This window comes from Mus caroli, unplaced genomic scaffold, assembly GCF_978045245.1.
Source record: "Mus caroli unplaced genomic scaffold, Mus_caroli_1 scaffold_14, whole genome shotgun sequence".
Lineage (NCBI taxonomy): Eukaryota > Metazoa > Chordata > Mammalia > Rodentia > Muridae > Mus > Mus caroli.
The window spans coordinates 71,974,334-71,997,446 of NW_028227269.1; the positions used below are offsets into that span (position 1 = coordinate 71,974,334).

At 45.9% G+C, this 23,113-nt stretch overlaps 1 protein-coding gene, 1 long non-coding RNA gene and 1 other non-coding gene across 3 annotated transcripts; all 3 read right to left on the reverse strand.

The window, feature by feature from the left end:
* Nucleotides 1–412: 412 nt before the first annotated feature.
* Nucleotides 413–13,987, reverse strand: LOC115032793 (uncharacterized). The gene is made up of 6 exons (XR_003838429.2): nucleotides 13,898–13,987; nucleotides 8,482–8,817; nucleotides 6,223–6,257; nucleotides 6,066–6,132; nucleotides 1,798–1,889; nucleotides 413–961 (listed from the first exon to the last, which is right to left on the reverse strand). It is a non-coding gene; the product is annotated as an uncharacterized LOC115032793 (long non-coding RNA).
* LOC115032902 (U6 spliceosomal RNA) lies at nucleotides 525–631 on the reverse strand. Its single transcript, XR_003838550.1, has one exon. It is a non-coding gene; the product is annotated as a U6 spliceosomal RNA (small nuclear RNA).
* Nucleotides 13,988–19,319: 5,332 nt separating the features above from the next.
* On the reverse strand, nucleotides 19,320–22,638 carry Cdc50b (cell division cycle 50 P4-ATPase accessory subunit B). The gene has a single exon (XM_021178864.3). It carries the CDS (start codon nucleotides 22,522–22,524, stop codon nucleotides 21,463–21,465), a length of 1,062 nt encoding a protein of 353 aa, XP_021034523.1. The 5' UTR covers nucleotides 22,525–22,638; the 3' UTR covers nucleotides 19,320–21,462.
* Between the last annotated feature and the right edge of the window lie 475 nt (nucleotides 22,639–23,113).

The window sequence follows — 23,113 nt, forward strand, 5'->3', positions numbered from 1 at the left end:
TCCCTACCCACCCATTCCCATTCTTTTGGCCCTGGCATTCCCCTATATTGGGGCATATAAAGTTTGCAAGTCCAATGGGCCTCTCTTTCCATTGATGGCCGACTAGGCCATCTTTCGATACATATGCAGCTAGAGACAAGAGCTCTGGGGTTCTGGTTAGTTCATCATGTTGTTCCCCCTATAGGGTTGCAGATCCCTTTAGCTCCTTGGGTACTTACTCTAGCTTCTCCATTGGGAGCCCTGTGATACATCCAATAGCTGACTGTGAACATCCACTCCTGTGTTTGCTAGGCCCCGGCATCGTCTCACAAGAGACAGCTATATTTGGGTCCTTTCAGCAAAATCTTGCTAGTGTATGCAATGGTGTCAGCGTTTAGAAGCTGATTATGGGATGGATCCCTGGATACGGCAGTCTCTAAATGGTCCATCCTTTCATCACAGCTACGAACTTTGTCTCTGTAACTCCTTCCCTGGGTGTTTTGTTCCCAATTCTAAGAAGGTGCACAGTGTCCACACTTTGGTCAAAAAATATGGAACGCTTCACGAATTTGCGTGTCATCCTTGCGCAGGGCCCATGCTAATCTTCTCTGTATCGTTCCAATTTTAGTATATGTGCTGCCGAAGCGAGCACTAGACTACTTTCTAATAACATTTAACAAGTAGTGTAGTTGCGCTTTCTCCAAAGCACTGTGATTTTCAGAAGAACCGTTTAGGAGCAAAGAGAGTGTCCGGGACTTGTGTGACATGGTTGAAATGGAGGGAGGTTTTGAAAGCAGACTGACACCTCAGTATCACCGTGTCGGTTTATCCTCCTGTTAAACCGTTAGAAAGGACCCATCGGGAGAGTGAAACGGTCATCTTCCCTGGTACTTGAAGCTGGCATGGTTTTGAAATATCCCAGATTCATCTAAATAAGGGCACAACCTTCAAATTGCCATCGTGGGAGTTCCCAGCCAGTCACCTGTATTACAGGAAGTTCAGGAGAAAAAAAAAAAAAAACCTTTGCAAACTATCTACTAAATTTAGAAGAAAAAGAAAAGAAAAAAAAGACCTTTTTATCTCCGTGGGAGTCTAAGGCCAGAGAATTGTGAGTTCAAGGCCAGTCTGGGCTATATAGCATAAATCCATCTAAACATCAATATTTTGCCAATACCTAATCAATTTCTAGTATTAGACAAGATGTCCTTGAAAGGACGGACGTTCATGTTTCTCCCTAATCACAGACCATGAGGTGTTAAAGGGGTTAATGAGGTCTCAACTCATTGTCAACTAATTACCTTTATGCTGCTGTCACCACTTGTTATACTTCTGCCAGCTCCACCACTGTAGGTGCCCAACCCCAGAGTAATTGCCTCCAAAAATACACACCCCCAACAAGCACTGGCGGGGGTGTGGGGGTGTGGGGGTCGATCACTGCTGTCACCAACACCTCCAAGCACACAAACATGCACACGCTTGTATGCAAAAAGCTTTTTAGAAACTTTCATCTTTTTAAAAGGGCAGGAGAAAAAAAAATCAATAAAGTGCTGTCCTGGCCTGCAGGAGGGGCTGGCTGAGACAGTACGGGTGGCTGGGCTGTATGAGAAACAGATGTAAGCTCCCTGGGACCAGGGCAGGCCATTGTCTTTACAACCAAATCAACCAGCCAACTGGAAGCAGTGCGTGTCCCTATCGCCCTTCACCAAACGTCACCCCCACCCACCTCCACCCCATCAGATGACAGTGCCATCTGTGTGTTGAGCCCAGGAGTAGAAGGGGCATCAGGCCAGCCAGAGAACTTATGATTTAGGTTCATACTTGACCCAAGTGGGATTCTTCGCCATGATTCATGCTGTGGCTTGACTCGGCAGGGAAGCAAGCTCTTTCTCCTCCTGCTGCCTTTCTGCATTCTGCCATCAGACAAGTCGAGATTCATTTGTTGCCATTCCCATCAGTATTGTTTCAGATTCTTATTTTGCCTGGCCTAGGCATCCTCTTAGAGTTGGTAAAAAAAAAAAAAAAAAAAAAAAAAAAAAAAAAAAAAAAAAAAACCATGGGCCCAGCACAATGGGTCCTTGTTGGGGTGGTTTCTTAACTGAAGCTAGATCTAACGGAGAGTTCAAGATTCCGAATGACCCCAGATGCTTTGGAAAACTGGCAGTTTCTCGTGAAAATAAACAGCCATCGAGCCCAGCAATTCCACTCCTGGGCATTACCTAAGAGAAATGAAAAGATTCCTCCACAAGAGGAGCCATGCAGGGTATTCGGAGCAGCCTGATTCGGAGTAGCTCTAGAATGGAAAACAACAACAACAACAACAAACACCCAACTCATCCATCCAAGGGAGAAAGGAAGGTTAACTGAGTACTCTCACGTCAGACTGCCACTGAGCAATAAAGATGAATGAGCTTCTGATACAACACAATAGTGAGAGTCCTTGAAACATGCTCACCAAAGGATTCCAAGAAGAATACTCCATGGTTCGTGTCTATGCAGCTCACTGACAAGGCTAGTCTATAGTAAAGGCTGAAAGAAGCTGCCTTTGACAGGGCATCGGTTGACTGTGGTGGGCACAGAGAAGCTGTTGGGAATGGTGGAAATGTCCTCTATGGGGTAATGTGGAGATAGATAGCCATGCAAGCTCAATGACTTGAGTTTGATCTCCAGAACTCACATTAAAAAAACAAAACAAAACAAAACAAAACAAAGCAAAAAACTGGGCATAAACGTGTGTCCATAATCTCAAAACTGGGGATGGGGAGACAGGAGGAGCCCTGGGGCCTCAGGCTAGTTAGACTAGCCTAATTTGTCTCAGAGCCTAGTAAGAGACTTCCTCTCAAAGAACCAAAGTGGATGGCATGTGAGGAACTATGCCTGAGGTTGATCTCTGACCTCCACATCTATGGACCCACATGTATGTGAACATGTGTGTGTGTGGGTGCACGCACATAAGATATGCATTCTGTATCTGTATCTGTATCTGTATCTGTATCTGTATCTGTATCTGTATCTGTATCTGTATCTGTATGGAATATTGGTCATTTTCTAAAATCACAGTTGACCAAACACTTCAAGCAGAATCTCTAAGATCTGTTTGTGGTATTATGTTATACGTCATATCTCAATGTCAAATCAAAGGTTAAGTATTTGGCAGAAACAATAGGAACAAAGAGAAGATGAAGAAACTAGAGTATAGCAATGGGAAGCTGTTGATAATGCCAGGGAACACTACTTATTAAGGAGGAGAAGAAATGTGCATGTATGTAGAAATCCCTGGCCAGCCCACAACTGCTTTACAGTCATTGACTGGGTGCTGATTAGATCCTAAGCACTGTGCTGGTCACATCAGCATATAGTCTCTCACTGAATCACGCTTGCTGATCCTCCGGTTCAGAGCTGGATTCATTGTGGTCCATGATTCACGACATATGCACATCACTGACCCTTGTGTAGTTAGATTTATTTGGTTAGCTAGTTGTTTTAACCAGAACGTGTCTACCTAGGCGAATCACTAGGACACAGATGTCTTGACTATAATCTGCTACCTCATCCTTTGATTCCTCCCTTCTTCTCCCTGGCTACCTCATCTTCCTCCAGGAAGCCTGTGTTGGTTTCTTATCTTTAAAACACACACATACTCTCTCACACACAAACTCAGCAGGTGCTAGACCACCAAACTCCATACATGCCACCAGATGCAACCTGACATATAAATTTATTGGATGCCACATGAGCACAGAGACATAAAGTTTAGTGCTATTTAGCTCTAACTTTATGATAGAATGTTATACACAGCCAATGTTGGGAGAGACTTACTCTTTTTCTTTAACTTTATATTGCTATGGTTTATGTAAGCTATTATGTAACTTTGTATTATTGAATCTTTGTTACAAACCTAGGAAACAGGTATTATCCACATTTATAGAAGTTAAACTTGGGTCTCAGATAATTTAACAAGTCTGATTTTAGGTGACTAGGAAGGGACGGAAGACAGGTTCAACTCTGAAGCTCTTTACGAATATGCTGAGCTCTGGTCTCCACTCTATAGTGTCACTGTTTGTGGCCATTTGTCTATTATGTCTGTCTACTGCTCTACACATTTATATTTAAACATAAAAGTCAACAAGGAATCCAGGCTGTGAGTATGTAACAGAATTGTCCAAGTTCACCTCATAACTTAGAGGTCATTGTACTCTGGGAGAGAAACACAACTGTGTGTGTTTAACTTCATTGTCCAGCCCTCTAACTCAGACTATCCAAGCAGGGACTGTTTTGGGAAAAGCCTTTGAAGGGTAACTCTGTGTGTGTGTGTGTGTGTGTGTGTGTGTGTGTGTGTGGTCTGTGTGGTAAGTGTGTGTCTGTGTATGTGTGTGTATGGTGTGTGTGGTGTGTGTGTGTGTGTGTGTGTGTATGTGTGTGTGGTGTGTGGTATGGTGTGTGTGTGTGTGCGCGCGCGCGCGCGCGCTTTCTGGAAAATGTCTCAGAACAGCATCCTTATTTTATTTAATCTCATATGCTAAAAGAATAAGTGCTCAGGCATTGTTTAAGCCAGTCCTTGCTCCTCACCTTATAACCGTGTACCAGGGGCCATGGAAACTAGATCAGCCTCTCAGGATGCCATTACAGCCAAGCAGAAACTCATTAAAAATCAATTCCTTGGGTCCATAAAGCTAGTTTATTTTATCTTCCTGGAGTGCGGGCTGCTAGCAGTTACATAGTTCCATTGTGTGGCAATCTTGTCTGTTAAGAACATCGAACAAAACAGCTATTTAAAGATTTCCCATTTTATGTTAAACTTTATAATCTTACAGTAGTTTAAGTTTTCAGGGTTTGCTTTCGAGCTCCAGGTATCTTGTTACATGTGTGAGAAGTAGCCTGCCAGCCCTGGGGCCCCATTAATTAAATATTTGCCTTTATAAACTAGATGTTGTCTGATGTGAAAGTGCAGATTTAATGGAGCAGCAGGGGTTCCAGAGCCTAGAGGTTCACTGTGTCCAGTTGACAACAGTTCCCTATCCACCACCACTGCTTTCTGATGGCTGGGTGGCACTTAAAGTCTTTATCAGCAACCAGGCAAAGCTCAGGTAGAAAGTTTTCTTTTTGTAGCGATTCAATCCAAGTATCTCTAAACCCCCCTGGGGATACATGCGCACTGGCTACATTTTATAAATGGGGAGTTGAAAGCACGTAGAGATTCCATGACCTGCCGGGGTCACACCCTGAATCAGCAACAGAGGTAGAAGAAATTGGAGAGGCCACTCTGTCCACATCTGGAACCTTTTAACTCTCTCAGCCCCTGTCAGTGGATTTAGAGGCTGGCAGATTTCAGAGGTCAGTGACCTTCTGGGGTAGTGCCTAGCAATGAAACATACGGGCTTGAATTCCTTAGAGGTTGGCTATTGGGCTCCGAGATGCAGGCGCAGAGCATATGCCGCAAAGTCTGTGTTGTTTGTGAGGAGGGTAATGAAAGACGGAGAACGGAGGGTGGGTTCCAGTTGTAAAAAACAAAAACAAAACCAAAAAAGATGTTAAGAGCTGCACACACATCAAGGGCTCCTCTTCCCCTGCCACAGATTGTTGACTAGCAAAAGCATGTCTTTTGTTTTTGTTTGTTTGTTTTTTGTTGTTTTTTAACATATCAAACCTCAATGTAACTTTTTAAAAAGTCCTCAGTGGAAGGGCGCAGGGCATAGCTTACTGGGTAAGAGTGCTTGCTCTGAGAGCGTAAGGACCTGACTTTCACTCTGTCACTCAGGTAAAAGATGGGCGTGGCGATACTGCAATAGGTGTGGGCCAGGAGTGGGGCAGGGGGTGGATCCTGAAAGCTTGTTGGCCAGCTGATTTAACTCAGATAACAAGTTCACAGTTCAGTGATACACCCAATCTCAAGGCAATAAAGTGAATATATAGGAAGACATCCGAAGTCCTTCTCCGGCCTCCTCATGTGTGGACTCGGCCACTCTTGTACTCATGCAGCAGACTTTCACACGTACACACACGCATACGTGTACACACACACACACACACACACACACACACTCCTCAGTGGAAGAAAACAGCACTATCCCTCTGCTTTGAACGCTTACAATTTGACAATCGCATTTCTCATGACGCCATTCCTGGAGCACCATTCTTCAAGATGTCTCCTGTGATCTGCAACATGGCAGTTGAGGGTAGAATAAACAAGAGGTCCTCATTCAAAAGGTTTGTGTTCTACACCCTTGCTGTGTTTCCCATACTTACAAAGCATGCTGTCACTTTAGCAAATCTGAAAAGTCCTGCAATGAAAGAAAGAAAGCTCATTTTATCTTGTTCGACCATTGACTTTGATTCAACAAAACAAGTCTATACAGCCTCTCCTAAAAAAATATAAGTAAGATATTTCTGAAAACAAGTAATCTTTTAATATTAAAGAAAAATGTAAACCAGTGTCTTGGGGTGTGTGTGTGTGTGTGTGTGTGTGTGTGTGTGTGTTTGCTTTGTTTTTTTGAGACAGGATTTCCTGGCTGTCCTGGGACTCTCTGTGTAGACTAGGCTGGCCTTGAACTCCTTGAGATCCATCTGCCTTTACTTCCCAAGTGCTGGGGTTAAAGTTATGTGCCACCACCGCTTGGTTTTAGTTAGGGTTCTATTGCTGTGAAGAGACACCACGACCATGGAGCTCTTATAAAACATTGAATTGGGGCTGGCTTACAGTTCAGAGGTTCAGTCCGTTATCACCATGGCAGGAAGCTTGGCAGCATGCAGGCAGACATGGTGCTGGAGAAGAAGCTGGGAGTTCTGCACGGATCGGCAGGCAGGCAGGTGTGTGTGTGTGTGTGTGTGTGTGTGTGTGTGTGTGTGAGAGAGAGAGAGAGAGAGAGAGAGAGAGAGAGAGAGAGAGAGAGAGACTAGGACTGGCTTGCACTTTTGAATCCTCAAAGCTGGGCCTAGTGACACACTTCACCCAACAAAGCCAGTCCCCATGGGCCTATGGGGGTGGGGTGGGGGACATTTTCATTCAAACCACCACAGCCAGCTATAGGAGCTTCTGTCTAAACTTTAGACTCTAGTTTGTTGGGTTTTTTTTTTTGTTTGTTTGTGGGTTTGGTTTTTTTTTTTTTTTTTTTTTTTTGGTTTTTCGAGACAGGGTTTCTCTGTATAGCCCTAGCTGTCCTGGAACTCACTTTGTAGACCAGGCTGGCCTTGAACTCAGGCTCTAAAGCCTAAGGCACAGAATTCTACCACTAGAAAAGAATCCAGTGGGTTAGACCAAGCCTCTACACTTACAGAGGAGGAAGCATAGAGGAGCGAATAACTTAAGTAGATCACACCACCTCCCATGCAGGCGGCCACCACTCTGCACCTTTAACAACACCCTATCCAAAATCATCTGTGAAACTAGACATGTTGCCACAGGGTTGTTGTGTGCTGGTGTCTGCCTGGGGAAACACTATGCTGGGGAGTAGGGGCTAGGTGAAGGAGTTTAGGAAAGTTACAGGGCGTATGCACAGATGATCAGCCCCTGCAGCTGTATAAAGAGAACAGGACGGTTTCAGAAGTTGGGGTGGGGGGTGAGGGGTGGAGAGTTGGGTGGGGGGTGGGGGTGAGTGTGGGGGCGGATGGGGCTGACCGTTGCTAGGGACAGTGGTGGGCACTTCAGAGGAACCTGCAGGAAGAGTCCTTCATGAACCTCTTGGCTCGGTGGTGGAACTCAAGTTCCAAACATGGACATTTGCTTTATGAAAGGCCAAAATAAGTCTCATGAGACTTTGAGCCTGGAATTGCTCTGTATGTGTGCTGGTCGTGCATAGGCCTGCTTTCTCGCTATTTGTACACGCATCTGAGAGTGTGTGTTTATGAAGAAAACCATGATTCCTTGTACCCTGTTAAAATGAAGCCTGGGGCAGGTGATCAGGAGATAGGAAATGACAAATTATGTTTGATGGCCAAACTGAAGCCTAATTCCTTGAGCAGGGAGACAGCGGGTGACTGGAAGGAGTTTGTAGCCAGGCCAGTCTAAAAAGGATGCTTTGCTTGGAACCTTCCCCCCTCTCCTCAGTGATATTTTATCACAATGCGGTTTCCAGCCTTGGCTGAGAAATGATGCTGTGAGTCACAGCCTGGCCCGGCATCAGCTCTGACACACTTAACATAATGGAAGACATCTTCCCCTCATAACTTGAAAAACATGAAGGCAGATATTGGCTCTGAGTATGTCTGATAGTCTAACTTTATTTCCTGTCAACAGAAATGACTCTGATTTATATTCAGTCATCAACTTCACACACTCTTGTTCCACTCCTATTGAGAACACATAGAGAGACGTAGCAGTCCAGCCCATGATCTCTGCCTTTCCAGCAACGCTTCCTAGTCCTAAGGAGACCTCGGGGACTGAGAAAGACACTTTGCTATTCTCATTCTGCTGACACTTGATCCCCCTGTGCATCTTTTTAGTGAGGTGCATTACCAGGGCTTCAGCTGAGCCCCGGGTCAGCTTTGATCTCCGAGTGCCTCACCTACCTGTCCCACGATGTACAAGTTGGCTGGCTTGCATCCAGGGGTTACAGTGAGATGCTGCCTGCTGCGGGGCTTATCCACGTTGGCATGTGGTGCGTTATTTTATGCTTCCAATATCTAGGAGGAGCGTGAGAGCTCTGAAAATTCCATTTTCTTCTCAAAAATTGATCGATGTTTCGGGCAGTGCAAATTGAGCGATGGGCTTTTCCGTTATCACCATGGTACGTCATCTGCTTTTGAATTCAGAAGCATTCTTTTCGTGGCTCTGCTATGATGCTATGTGATCCAGTGAATTGAAGACAGCATCAATCATAAGATCTTCCTTAGCTGTGTGCACCACTAAGAAAGAAAATGTTAACAATTAGAGTGCAGCCCAGTTATTTTTTACACTTAAACTTCTGTACATTGCCCCTCTTAAAGGGCTCTTTAAAATTATTTACAGAGCTCATTTATGTACTGTGCTCTGAAGACACAGAGAGGAAACAAGAATCCAACATGGTGCCACACACCTCAGAGGCAGGAGAATCAGAGTTCAAGGTCATCCTTGACTAAATAGCAAATTCAAGCCTGGTCCAGGGATTTATGAGACTGCCTCAAAAGAAAAATATGTATAGAGTAAATTGGCTAAACTACTCCTGAACCTTCTTTCTACTGGGATAAATGTTCTAAACCCTTTCAGTAAAGAAAACCTCAGTGTCCATTTTACTGAACACAGATCAAGGGTTTGCCCCAATGCATGATGGAAGAACACAGTCACAACTCTATCACAGTGGTCGCCTGGTGGACAGCAAGTCTGGGCTCCAGTCCCCGGCGTGTGAGAAGCCAAGAACTGAAGACGCCTTGATTTTAGAGATGTTAAAATGTGTCTGGGAGCTTGCAGTTTGCATGGGATAAACGTGGTTTGCTTGGGTCTAAGATCACAGTGTGTGGTTCCCTTACACAAAAATTCAAAGCGGGTTTTTAAAAAGTTCTATGTCTTCATTTATAAACCCAACCTCGGTATAGTATGTAAGGTGGAAAATCACTTGCACCAGGGACAAATTGCTTTGGTCATTTCAGTGTCAGCAACTTCTAGGGACCCCATGCTTACCCCCCAGTGAGTAAACTCACATCCCCTGTGGTAAAAGGTGCCAGAACTTCATGCTTTGAGAGAAATGGCTATCGACAGGGTTTATCAGCTGGGAGGCAACTTCCTACAGCTCCTGGGGAGGGCATCTGCTGATATTGTCAGCTTTTTATTCCAAAAGTGCAGTTTCTAACATAAATAGACTTGGGCTAGAGAGATGGTGCAGTGGTTAAGAGCACTGGCCGGTCTTCTAGAGGTCCTAAGTTCAATTCTCAGCAAGCACGTGATGGGATGACTCACAACCATCTGTAATGGGATCTGATGCCCTCTTCTGGCATGAAGGGAATATTTATTATATGTCTATTTATATAAATAAATAAATCTTTTTTTTAAAAGCCTATAGCCATACCGCCCGAACATGCCCAATCTCATCTGATCTTGGAAGCTAATATAAAAAGACTTAGAGTCGGGCATAGTAGTATATGTTTGTAATCCCAGTGCCCAGGAGGGTGAAGCAGGAAAATTGCTACTCAAGGGCAGCCTTGGCTACATAGTGAGGCTGTGTCTCAAAACCCAGGGGTAGCAGGACCACAGATTAGTGCAGAGTATTTGTTTAGCATGTGCATGGCCCAGAATTCCACCCCTGGGGAGAAAACAGAGAACCAGATAATTATACATTTTTAGCATTAGACTGCAAATTCCTTCTTTATGACACAGCTCCAAATCTTATCAATTCTGAAAAAAAAAAAGTATGTTTCAGGAAAAAAAAAAAAAAAAAAAGCAACCATTAGAAATGTATTGAAGAAATGGTCTATACTATTGGAGTAAAAATTAAACATAAGCATGCCAGTGTCTTTTTCAATCAATTAATTAAACGTATAAAACACATAATTAAAATGCAATTCATTAGTACTTACTTCATTTACTATCAAGAGTTTTGCTTATCTATCAATATATTTATTGTTTGTTTTATTTTTTTTAATTTATTTTTACTGGAGAGGCGTGCCTGTTCCACAGAGCAGAGATGGAGTCAGAGGACCACTTTGTGGAGTTAGCTCTTTCCTTCCACCCTCACGGAAGTCGGGCTCAAACTCAGGTCTCCGGGCTTGCAGGACCGCCTTTACTCTCTGAGCCATGAAATAGGCTTTCACTTTAGTCCAGCATGATCTGGAGCGCAGATCACTCTTTCTCCCTTAATCTCTAAGATGCTGAGATTACAGGTCGGGCGATCACAGTCAGCAGGATTTTTTGTTTGCTAATATTTCACATTTTCTTTCACAATCTAATAAGAACTTCCCCCTTCCTTCTCTCTGGATAGTAAATGCCGGCGATTCTGACTACTTCCAGAAGAGGGCAGTAGTGTACACCTTTGAAACCGGATTCTCTATGCTTTTAGACTTGTCCTAGAAACCTTAAACTAGGATTTGTCAGTTAGCTTTCTTCTCAGTTCTTGACCGGATCAAGGGAGACCACACCCCGCTGGCTAGAAGATCAAAAACTGAAGCCTTCTCTTCCAAGGTTTGTAATGTGCCTAGGCGCAAAAATACAAGAACGTGTGCTGTGCACAAAAGAAAAGTCATCTCCTACACTAGCACGGCCCCAGACTTGCTTCCTTTATACACTTTGGGCATGGCAGCCTTGCTAGAATTGTTGGGGTCTGGGAGCTTCAGCTTTCCCTTAGAGTGCCCTGGGCAGTAATCCGCCGGTTGCTTTGTGGTTCCATTTAAAAAAAATGCTGAATTAGTTCCCAAGTTCTTTAACATGGCACGGAATGTTTATAGATGAATTATGGCTGGCTGACACTTTGTGTCTGACTTGTGTCCTTAATACTGAAAGACACCTGAACAGACAGACCCCTTAGAGAGTGGTTTTTAGAAACCCCGTGCACTTGTCATTAGCCCCGAGTACATACTCCAGCCGTTACTGTTCGCTAGTTTTCAGTACTGAAGAGCGTGTGTACTACATGGAGCTGTCGAGAGGAGAGAAGCAGAAAGGAGAGCCATGTACCCACCTCGAGCACGGGATACCTCTTTGTGCCTTCTGTATCTTTTCCTTCTGATCTGGATCTATTAGCTTAGCTGTCTGTCACTGTGCTAAAATCACCCTGTCTGTCCTCCAGTAAGTTTTCCTTCTGGGGAGGACAAATGGGTGTTTTCCTACCTTACTATCAGCCCTGTCCCCAAAATTCTCTTCTTTGTTTGTTTTTTTTTTCTTTCACTGAATTAATCTTGGCATTTGTAATCAATCACCATGAGCATAAAAATTAAAAGAAAAATAGCCAGAATAGCCACAAAGTGTCAGCCAGCCATAATTCATCTATAAACATTCCGTGCCATGTTAAAGAACTTGGGAAAACTAATTCAGCATTTTTTTTTAAATGGAACCACAAAGCAACCGGTGGATTACTGCCCAGGGCACTCTAAGGGAAAGCTGAAGCTCCCAGTCCCCAACAATTCTAGTGAGCCCCTCGGTCACTTAGTCATCCCCTCAGCATGAGGGCCCAGTTTAAATCCTGGCTCTGGGTCTATACGGCCTGAAGTCAGGCATTTAACTTCACATAACTTCAGCACCTTCCTACCTGCCTTGAAGACAATACCAGACCCTGCTGTCCAGGATCGATACAGGCATCACAATGTGACAAGATAGCCAATGTGCAGTTGCCTGGGAAACACATGACAAATTGCCAGCTAACGGACTCCCAGGAGCCAAACCCTTTCTGTAGTCTCCCTGGGCTAGCTGGAATCCCCACTGTCTCTCAACTAGCTTCAACCCCAGAGCAGCTTCTTTCTCCAAAGTTTTGTTTCCGCCCTAACAAAATGGAAAAAACACTGAACTTGTCAAGATGAAGCCAAAAGCCGCGATAATTCACCTAGGGTGTCATCTGGAAACATTTCAGTGTAAGCTGTTTAGCTGGGCTTAACTTTAAAAGTGAATTGTAGCTTATTGCTGAACACTTCCTCAACACTCAGTTCTTTAGTGGCCACAGAAATACTTGCCAGGAGCCACTGGAAAAGAACCGCGAGACACTGTGAAGTCACTGTGGGATTTCGAGGCTTCTTTGTTTTTCTCTTTTTGATGGACTCAGGAAGAGAAGCCATTCCTTGTTCTGGGGCCAAGCCTCCTTCCTAATTCATTTTTCTGGTTCCTCCACGGCTTATGACAAACCCAAAGCCATTCATTGCTTAACTTGTTTTCCAGAAAGAGGAAAGTCCAATGTAACATAATTTTTTATAACTTCTTCCCAGCAACATATATTACTTTTAAAACACAAGCATACTTTCCCTTGTCCCATGTTATTCTTATCCGTGTGCAATTTTCCTGACGTATTGAAGTGATATCCTACGGTTTGTACCGACTTGAAGGTTTATGACTCTTTTGTGGCAGATCAAGAAAACATAATTCATTCATGGCTACTTAGTGCTCAGGGAAACCAACCCCTGAACTTAAATAACTATGGTGTTACCTCTGTAAAGTATCATTTATAGTTCTAAAATTGCCATTATGGAGATAACAAGATGTGCCAAATGTTATAAACCAAACACCAGTCAGCAAGCGGGGCAGCTACTATTGCTTCTTTTTTTCCTTACATTTTGGGTAGTTCTGCATAATACTATTTTTGTTTAAATGGATTCTGAGGTAATTACCCAGCAGAGGAAAACAATGTTCATTTTATACTTTATTATAAAATACTTCAGGGAGTAAAGAATTCTCCTCTATAAAGAAACACCGCAGAAATGTAAATATTCCATTAACATACTGCAGTTTACTAGCAAGGACATCGATTCCCTGTGATCATAAAGGAACCACCCCACTATCAAGGGCTAATATAACCCATCTGCTCTTTGTTTCTGCAAATTACTCTATGGAGGAAACCCTGACTGAACATGTAAGTTCTTCTCTTCAGATGGGAACTCCAAGCTTTTGTGTGCCCTTCAGAATATACGTGTGTTCACAGCACCCTTAACCCTAAAATTTGTAATTTTTTTACAGTGCCATTTCTGCATCTCATTTGTTTCTTGAACTATTTCCAACACATTTAATTATAGGAAATGAAGTGTGCCATGGTAGTAAAGTCACGGAATTAGCAGTTTCCTAGTTGTCATTCAACGACTATTTAAGGATCTGTGTGACCTGTTTCAGGTCCCAGGAACTGGCAGTGAAAAAAAAACAAGGAGGGAACAGGTTCTTAGCTCCTGTACAGTTAGCGGGCTGAGCGCGGAGACGGAGAGGGACACAGCAGGTGTCTAGGCGACATGGCAAATACCCTAAGAGAGGACTGGAATGGACACCCAGGAGGACCCAGCTGAAGATGGGACGTGGAAGAGGCAAGAAAGCCTGTTGGAAGAACAGTACCTGAAGATCCAGAGCAAAGCCAGCCATGAAGGCCTCAAAGACCCATCTGGGGATCCAGACGCCCTCCAGTGGACGGACGTATCACGGGTGATTGTAAGGTGAGTGCTAACACAGGAAGTTTGCTATTGGGTTTTGGCTGTAATGTGAAAGTCAACTGGACTCCTGACCAGGAGGCTCCTCCCACTTCCAGGCGAGGAAGAATAGAGCAAGGCCAGGGCACCAGTCAAGACCGGTTTGATTGACAGCGCCCTTGGGATACAGATGCCACAGTGTCCAACAGCAAGGGGAAGCAAGAGAAAACAGACACAGACCAGCCAAGCTGGCGGTTCAGGATTTTGACTGGGAGGATGGAGAAGTCAGGCTAAGTACCGGAAATGATCTAGGAAGGTGTGGTGGTTTGAGTGAGAATGGCCCCCATAAGCCCATATGTTTAAATGCTTGGTCCCCAGTTAGTGGAATTTGGGGGAAAGGATTAGGAGGTGTGACCTTGTTGGAGGAGGTGTGTCACTGAGAGTGGACTTTGAGGTTTCAAAAGCCCAAGCAGTGCTCAGTCTTGTGTTCTCTCTCTCTCTCTCTCTCTCTCTCTCTCTCTCTCTCTCTCTCTCTCTCTCTCTCTCTCTCTCTCCCTCCCTCCCTCCCTCCCTCCCTCTCTCTCTCTTTCCCCCTCCCTCTCCTATTCTCTCCCCTCCTTTCTCTCTCCTCCTCTCCTCTCTCTCCCCCTCTCTCCCTCCTTTCTCCTTCCTCTCTCCCTCTCTCTTGCTTTCTCTCTGCTCTCTCTCTCTCCCCCCCCCCCCACCTCTCTGTCTGCTGCCTTTTAATCAGGATGCAAGCTAGTACTCTGGGACCATGCCTACCCACCTGCCTGCTTCTATGTTCCCCACCATATAACGGTCATAGACTAACCTTCCGGAACTGGAAGCAAGCCCCTAACTAAATACTTTCTTTTATAAGTTGCCTTGGTCGTGGTGTTTCTTCCTAGCAAGAGAACAGTAATTAAAACAGAAATACAAGGCCTGCAGGAGACATCAGGAAACTTAGCTCTGACCACACCAACAGGTGGCACCTGGGGGACCTTCAGGTGCATCCAAGAGGTGACAGGAAGTGTGAGTTAGGAGAGGAGATAGTAGTGGAGGCAGGAGAGTTGACACTTATCTATCCGTCACTCAGTAATGTTTTAATGGTTCATGCAGGCAAACACAAGCACCAATTGGGTTCTCTATAGAAAACTTGACAGATACCATATCCAGGAGTTTGGACATTGTGTTGAAGTAACTGATAAGTCTTAAGTTTTCAAGACTTGCACAACAAAATGAAAAGATTTGAGTTTTCAATTCTATTACTTGGTCTGAGTGGGAAGTGTTGTATCTCCTATGTTAGATGTGTTGACAGAAATGGTAAATGTGGGCTCAGTGATTAAAGCACTTTCTGAAAGCAAGAGAACTCATACAAATCCCAGGCGGGCATGGCAGCCTGCCTGAAATACCACACCCGGAAAGGAAACATGAGGAATACCAGATGTAAACTGGCTAACAAGACTAGCCCTATCAGTGAGCTCTGAGTTTGAGAAGCCTGCCTCATTTATATCATCCCCTCTAAGGCTCAGAGAACACTGTGGAAGAGGGGGCAGAAAGAATGTAAGAGCCAGAATCTAGGGAGAAGGGCTGGAGGATGTCTTTTCTGGGCAAGGCTCAGCCATTGAAATTACAAACTCACAGCAACACCAGATCTGGAAAACAGAACAAAACAACAACATCAACAGTCGGGTTTGGGTGGAAAAGAGGCCAGGGGTGGGGCCCCGAGTCATCTTTTTGCTACTGAGAGATTCAGGAAATGAGCTCTCACTGTCTTGAATTGTCCACACACTCATGACCCCAGTAAGCTCCAATATGCACTTTCAATCCAATAGCTACCTGATGGCCTGACTAAATTAAATAGGTAACAAAACAAAATTAAAAGTCATAAACATAGGAAAAGTTCTGCTAGGGATGGGGAAGGGGAGTCTGTAATAGGGATGGGAAGGGAATGAGAGGGTGTTGGAGAAAGTCATCAGAATACACACGGAATACACACACACAAACACACACACAGACATAGCACAACACACACAGTACAACACACACATAGACACATACATACACACACACAGCACAACACACATAAACACACACACTACACAACACACACAGCACAACACACACACCATACACATATACTCACACAGCATAACACACACAGACACATACACAGCACAACACACACAGACACACACACTGCACAACACACAGACACACACAGCACAACACACAGACACATGCACAGCACAACACACACACCATACACACACTTATACAGCACAACACACACAGACACACACAGAGCACAAAACACATACAGCACAACACACACAGACACACAACACGGCACAACACATACAAACACACTGTACACACACACATTCACACACCATGCACACACACATACACACATGCATACACATGGCACAAAACACACACTCACACACAGACAAACACAGCACAACAAACATGGGCACACACACAGCATAACACACACAAACACATATTCACACACCATACACACACACTCACACACAGATATACACACATACATACCATGCACACACACACATACACATGGCACAAATCACACACACTCACACACAGTACAACATAACACAGCACAACATACACACAGCACAACATACACACATACACACACAGACTCACAGACATGAAAATGCCTCACAATGAAATTAATTCCTTTAAATATTGAAGCAGGACTAGCAAGGTAACTTAGCAGGCAAGAGTGTGCCCACTGTGTGCTATGCCCACTATGTGCTATGCCTACTGTGTGCTATGCCCACTGTGTGCTATGTGTTGGAAAGACAGAAGAGACTCCTGAGAGGCTGGGAGGTGGCTCAGCAGCTGAGAGGACTTGCTGTTTTGCAGAGGACTAGTGAGTGATTGCTAGCACTCCCATGGTAGCTCACCATCATCAATAACTCCAGCTCCAAGGGATCCAACGCCTTCTCCTGACCTCTGCATCAGCCATGTGCATGACACACACACATACATGCAGGCAAAAGACTTCACACACATAAAAACATGAATCTGGAAGAAATGACTCCTGAATGTTGTCCTCTGACTTCCACATGTGTGTTATGGATTGTGAACACTTGCACTTGAGCATGGACCAGGCACATGAGTACATGAGTGCATAAGTGCACACACACACACACACACACACACACACACACACACACACACACACACAGAGCAAATAAATAAATAAATGTAATAATTCAAAATAAATAAGCATGCCGGGCGTGGTGACGCACACCCTTGATCCCAGCACTTGGGAGGCAGAGGCAGGCAGATTTCTGAGTCAAGGCCAGCCTGGTCTACAAAGTGAGTTCCAGGAGAGCCAGGGCTATGCAGAGAAACCCTGTCTTGAAAAAACCAAAAAGACAAAAAACCAAAACAAAACAAAACAAAAAAACAAAAAACCAACCCACCCCCCAAAAAAAACACCCACCAAAAAAAAAAAACAAAAACAAAAATAGCAATTCATTTCAGTGGCTGTCACTTCACTCAATATTAGATTTCTTCTTTGATTTCTAAGGACCACTCCTTTAACTATTACTACACTTATTGTGTGTGCTTGTGCGTATTGTGTGACTTATTGTGTGTGCTTGTGCGTGTGTGTCATGTATGTGCAAGAGCTCCAGCGTGGAGGTCGGTGAACAGCTTGCAGGAATAAGCTGCAAGTGACCCTGCTTTCACTGGGGATATCCTGGGAATAGACCTGGGGGTGTTAGGGTCGGCAGGAAATGCCTTTGCCTACGGAGTCACCGCCCCAGCCTGAACTGCTTACTCTTCCATAGCGTTCTGAACAGAGTAAAAGGGATATATTCCTGCCTCGTTGGTCTTGATGACTTTCTGGGAGCTCACGCATTTTGATGGATAAGGCTAATGAGACCACACAGTGTGAAGCACCTTGGGCTTCTGCAACAAAGCCCTCTTAGAAAAATAAAGCAACGTTTATTAAGGACACATGGTTTACAGTTTTCACTGGCGATTTAACGTGTCATCTACTGTGGGAGCTTGGTGAGGAGGCAGTGTGGAGGGGCTCCTGATGGCAATACCTTAGCTTGCAATAAAAGGTATACTGCACTCAACTTGATCAACAAAACAAGCTAAGGGGAGCGGAAGGGGGTGAGCCACTCTTCACTCATTGCATCTCCCCCAACCCCCCTCCTTAGGGGATTCTGTGGCTGAGCCAACCCTGCCTCCTTCACAGCTTCCCTTGCAGCCGACCCCTTGCCCTCTGGGTACCCTGCCAGCCTAGGAATATGTCTGGTGCGCATTTCCTTTTCATCCTTCCCTGCCTGTCTGCATTTGGTCTCACTGCCTGGTTTTCTCTGTGTCCTGCAAGCTTAGCCTGCAGGTATGTTAGCTGAAGGAAGGCTGCTATGCTGTAGAGATCTTACCAGGAAGACTAATGATGGCTACCTTCATACAAGGTAACACAGCAGTGCGGGTAGTTTTCCCAAGGGTAGTGCTGTTTTTATTGGGGAAACTTATGGAGGGTGCTGGTTTACCACATCAGCAACTGAACAACAGCTAAACAACTTAGCCAGTTCTCTGCAAAGTGAAGCTATCTCCAGAGATCTCTTTAGGCCTTTAATGAGTTCCAGTCCTATTTGGTAGGGTCCTTTAAGTGACTCTTCAGTTTGTTGGAGAGAGAATTAAGAGAAATTCTCCCCCCCGGGGGGGATTTGATTTTTTTAATTGCCAACTAAAATTAACCAGCTCTGTTTAACCTATAGCAAAAATGTAGGTTGCAGTGAATATCCAGTGCAAACTAACAAAAGAATTTTATTGATAGTGACTGCTGGTTTGTGACACTGAGACTCACCATCAGCTCCTTGGTGTGTCAGAAGGAGTTTTAGTTGTAGCCTACTGAGTAACACAAAGCAAAGTCTGTCCTTGGTTGTTTTAACAGTTGCCTAACTGTTGAGCCACTTCAGTTGAGGAGATGCTAGAAACCTCAGCTTGGTGGGTTTTTTTGTTTTGTTTTATTTTCTGTTTTTTGTTCTGTTTTGTTTTTTGGAGGTGGGCATTTCACTGAATACTTGTCCTTTACTTCACAAAGTGACTCAAAGTTGTTTTCTAGTCCAGCTGCTGAGGTCCACTCTGTCTCACTCCTAGAAGACATCCCTTCAGTTGGGAAACAGGAGGATAGGACTAACCAGAATCATGATACTGGACAAAAATGCTCCACAGCAGAGGGGCCACTGAAGCAAAGGCCTGACACTGTGGTCTTAAACTTCCTGTTCATCGGGGTCTCAGGTACCGACAGGTAGTTGTAATTTACAGTCTGAGTGAAATGCAGAGCGGCAGGCTGCTATGATCACATTCTTTAATAACCTTTCATACTAAAATTGAAAACACACTGTCATTTATCAAATTCAGACAATAATTGAGGATCATGTCACCCAAACACAGGAATGTTGACGTAAGTTCAAATTCTGTTTTAGGAAGTTAGCAATAAAAGACGGAGTTCGTGTTGACTGGACACCATTCTGAACGGTGATGCTCTGGCTACAATATGAATGTGCTGGCAACAGAAGGCGAACGGCTGGTACTGTTTGTGCCTTTAAGATCATAGTTCAAAAGAACTAAGTAATGTGATAACAGAGAAAGTCAAACACAACCTTTATTCTCTTTCAAAAACCTTGAAAACAAGGCCTGGAACTACAATTTAATGACAGGATTTTAAGTGTCATGGTCTCACATAAAAATTAGTAACAAATGACTACTGTTCTACAAAATGATAGTAAAATATACTTACCCTCAACTGTATAGGGAAAAAGGGAAGCAAATTCCTTTACCTGACACAGAGGAGGGCTGATCAAGCATTTATAATAAATAAAACATTCTAAAGTACACGTCACATTCTGCTTTTCATAGTCAAAAATCACAAAATGTGACCTGACGTTAAATTTTATCACATTCAGAAGTCAGAAAATCAACACGGTGGAAATGCTAAAGAATGTTTTGATACACATAAAGATGAGACAAGATTATTTTAAGTCACTTTTTATCTTAGACGGGCATGCTGTTCATCCAAAAATAAGTATTAACTAGAACATAATAATAGAATGGATGGAAAGAATCACTGTAACTCAGCATTTGACTGCCACACAACATACCCCAACAGCTCTGCTGCCCTCGAGGAATGAAAATTCACCGATAACCAAGGACTGCACTAGGGGAGCCAGCCCAGAGGACCCTGACAAATGCCGAGGGACTTTTCTTCAGGGAACCTGGAAGACTGCATCATGGGAAATTTTATTTTTAATTTTCTTTGAAATTATTGTTCCATAAAAATAAAATAAAAATGTCCCACTTGCCTCCGAGACTAGCTTTATATCAATTTTAGGCAATCAGATAAAATCAGCTGAGCAATTTTAGCATTGTCTTAAAGGCTAAAATAATCGGGAGTCTATTTTGCATATCAGAATATATTCCTTACCAATCTTTAACGTGATCACTAGAGATGGGTTTCATTTGAGAGTTGAAACTGGGTTTAAGATAGCTCTTTGTGAAGATAATACAAATGAGTTAAATTATTCCCTTCAGCAGGATTCAAGGTGGGGGTGGGAGGGTGTTGAGAAAAAAGGCAAAAGTCGGTCCCTCAGGGTTGCAAGGAAACCGCTTCCCACTAAGATCATTTGCAGTCGGGTTTCTCAGGTTAAAACACTTGCCCCTGAGCCATGCAGACTGCTCTTGCGTTTTCAGATTTTTACAAACTTGTTAAGTTTGCTTTTACATTTAATGACGCACTTCTGCCCTGCAGATCTGCACTTTTCTAGGCCTAGCAAGTTTTCTTGTTCATTCTACAAATTGCCAACTTCCTTCCTATGTGTTTAGGACCAAACAGGAGCACTATGATTGCCACACATTATCACAGGTAAAACTGAATTCAGGTGAGTACTTCAGGCCCAACCTGGCTCAAGATTCCAATTCAAGGGCACAGGGATGCCAGAGAAGCTTGCTCATCCTGGCCTTACTGTGTCAGAACCTGAGGGGCCTGGTGCCTCGGCATCGACTTAAATCTTAACCAATATGCTTTCCCCGGCTCCTCTGTGCCTCTGCGGGCAATCAGCGGGTATCATTTGCCATCCCAAGACTTCCCCGCCCCATCTGATATCTCCCTCCCAGAAAGCTGAGGGGGTGTGCCTAGAGGAAGGAACACAAGTTTAGGCTCAAAATCAGGATCCTGGCTGTTGGTCTTAATGAGTTCCAATCTAGGAATCTTAAGGACCTGGCGTGTCAAGTCCGTAAGCCATGGAGATGATGGGGAAAATGGCAAGATGTGTCATTCTGCAGTCCAGAACCTGAGAACAGCCCCGTGGCGGGTAATTCCCTTCACCAGGCCCGTCTCCCACAACAGATCAGTGGGCCTGAAGTTGTGTTAGGAGCAAAGGCCACCGCTAAAAGCGGCTTAGCCAAGAAGCAGGCAGGGGTTCTTGGGAAGCAGGATCACTCATCATCGTTGTCGTCGTCGTCCTGGTCCTGGTAGCGAATGTAGACGACCAGCATGACAAAGCCCATGACGATGCAGAGGGAGCCAACGACCAGGTAGGCGATGCCCAGGAAAGGGTTCTTGCCACCCATCCAAGAGATGTTGCTAAGAATGATGAGCTTGTGGCCGCCGAAGGCGCGCACCGGGTAGTTGTAGGTGATGTTGACACGGTAGGTGCCCCGGGGCAGACCGGCGGAGTAGTTGCCCTGGCGGATGCGCGCATAGAGCTTGCGGAACGTGGGCAGCGCCGCGGTGCGCATCCACACCACGAAGTCCTGGTTGATGAAGCCGGTGTTGTTGGGATCCGGGCTGAGCTCATAAACCGGCCGGTGCCAGTTGGGCGGCGGCGCCGTGCCGCGGAAGGCCAGCGCCAGGCTGCCGTTCACCAGCGGCGGGTTGCGGAACTTGACGTGGTAGTCGGTCCACCAGGCGATGGCGGTGCGATCGAGCGGCACCTCGACGAAGGGGTCCGAGGGCTGGCGCTGGTGCCAGAGCGAGAAGGAGTCGTTGAAGAGGCTGTTGGCGATGGCGCCGCACGGCGCGATGGGCAGGCCGTCGGAGCGAAACTGGTAGGGGGCGCACTCGTTGGCCGGGTGGCGCAGCGCGCTGGCCAGGCCGCTGAGCTGCGCGTCGTCGCGGGACACGCCGTAGCGCCGGTTGTTCTGGTAGAAGTTGGACAGCTCGTAGTAGAGGTACACGGGGCCCGGGAAGAGCTCGGGCAGCGTGAAGGTCCAGGCGCACGCGCAGCCGGGCGGCGGTGCTCGGCCCTGGCCCTTGGCGGCGCACACCGAGCAGTCGCCGGTGCCGGGGTTGCCGGTGTAGTCGTACTCCAGCTCCTTGATGCCGTTGGAGGAGTAGAAGAGGCCCAGGCCCAGGCCGATGAACGCCAGGCCGGCGCAGAAGAAGAGCGGCAGCGCGATGCCCGCCGACAGCAGCGGCTGCCAGGCGGGGAGGCGCTGCTGCGTGAAGGCGGTGTTGTCGGGCTGGTGCGCGCCCCGCGCCGTGGCGCTCCAGGTCATGGCGGGGATCTCAGCCGGGGCCTGCGGCCGCCGACTCTCAGCCCAGGATCGGCGGCGAGCCTCCCGCCTCCGCTCGCCGGCTCAGCTAGACGGCTGCTCCCGGCCCCGCCCCCCGCCCGCCCGCGCGCGCAGGTGCGCCCGCCCCGCCCCCCTCGCAGGTGAGGCCGATTGCGGGGCGCGCTGCCTCTGCCCCGGGACTGCTCAGTTCCGCCACCGCCCAGGTGACCTGGGACTGGCTCCGCCCATGCATGGCGCCCTTCCCAGGTGAGCAGGGCGAGGCTCCTCACCACACCAGGCTCTGGCCCCTCAATCCTCCCTGTCTGACTCCTCCTTCTCTCTCTACTCCTCCTCCTTCTCTCCCTCCTCCCACTTCTCCTCCCCTCCTCCTCCCAGCTCTCCCACTCCTCCGTGGGCGAGTGATGGGCTCAGAGTGGGTCATCGCTTTGGTCAGGTTCCTTTCTCCTTCCACAGGGCCCGAGCACCTTTCCCCAGATCACAAGCCTGACTTAAACAAGAAAGTTCCACCCCAGAGCTTGCTCCAGGGTGGGGTTCTGTTGGCTTGATTATTTATTACCTCGTTAAGGCTGTT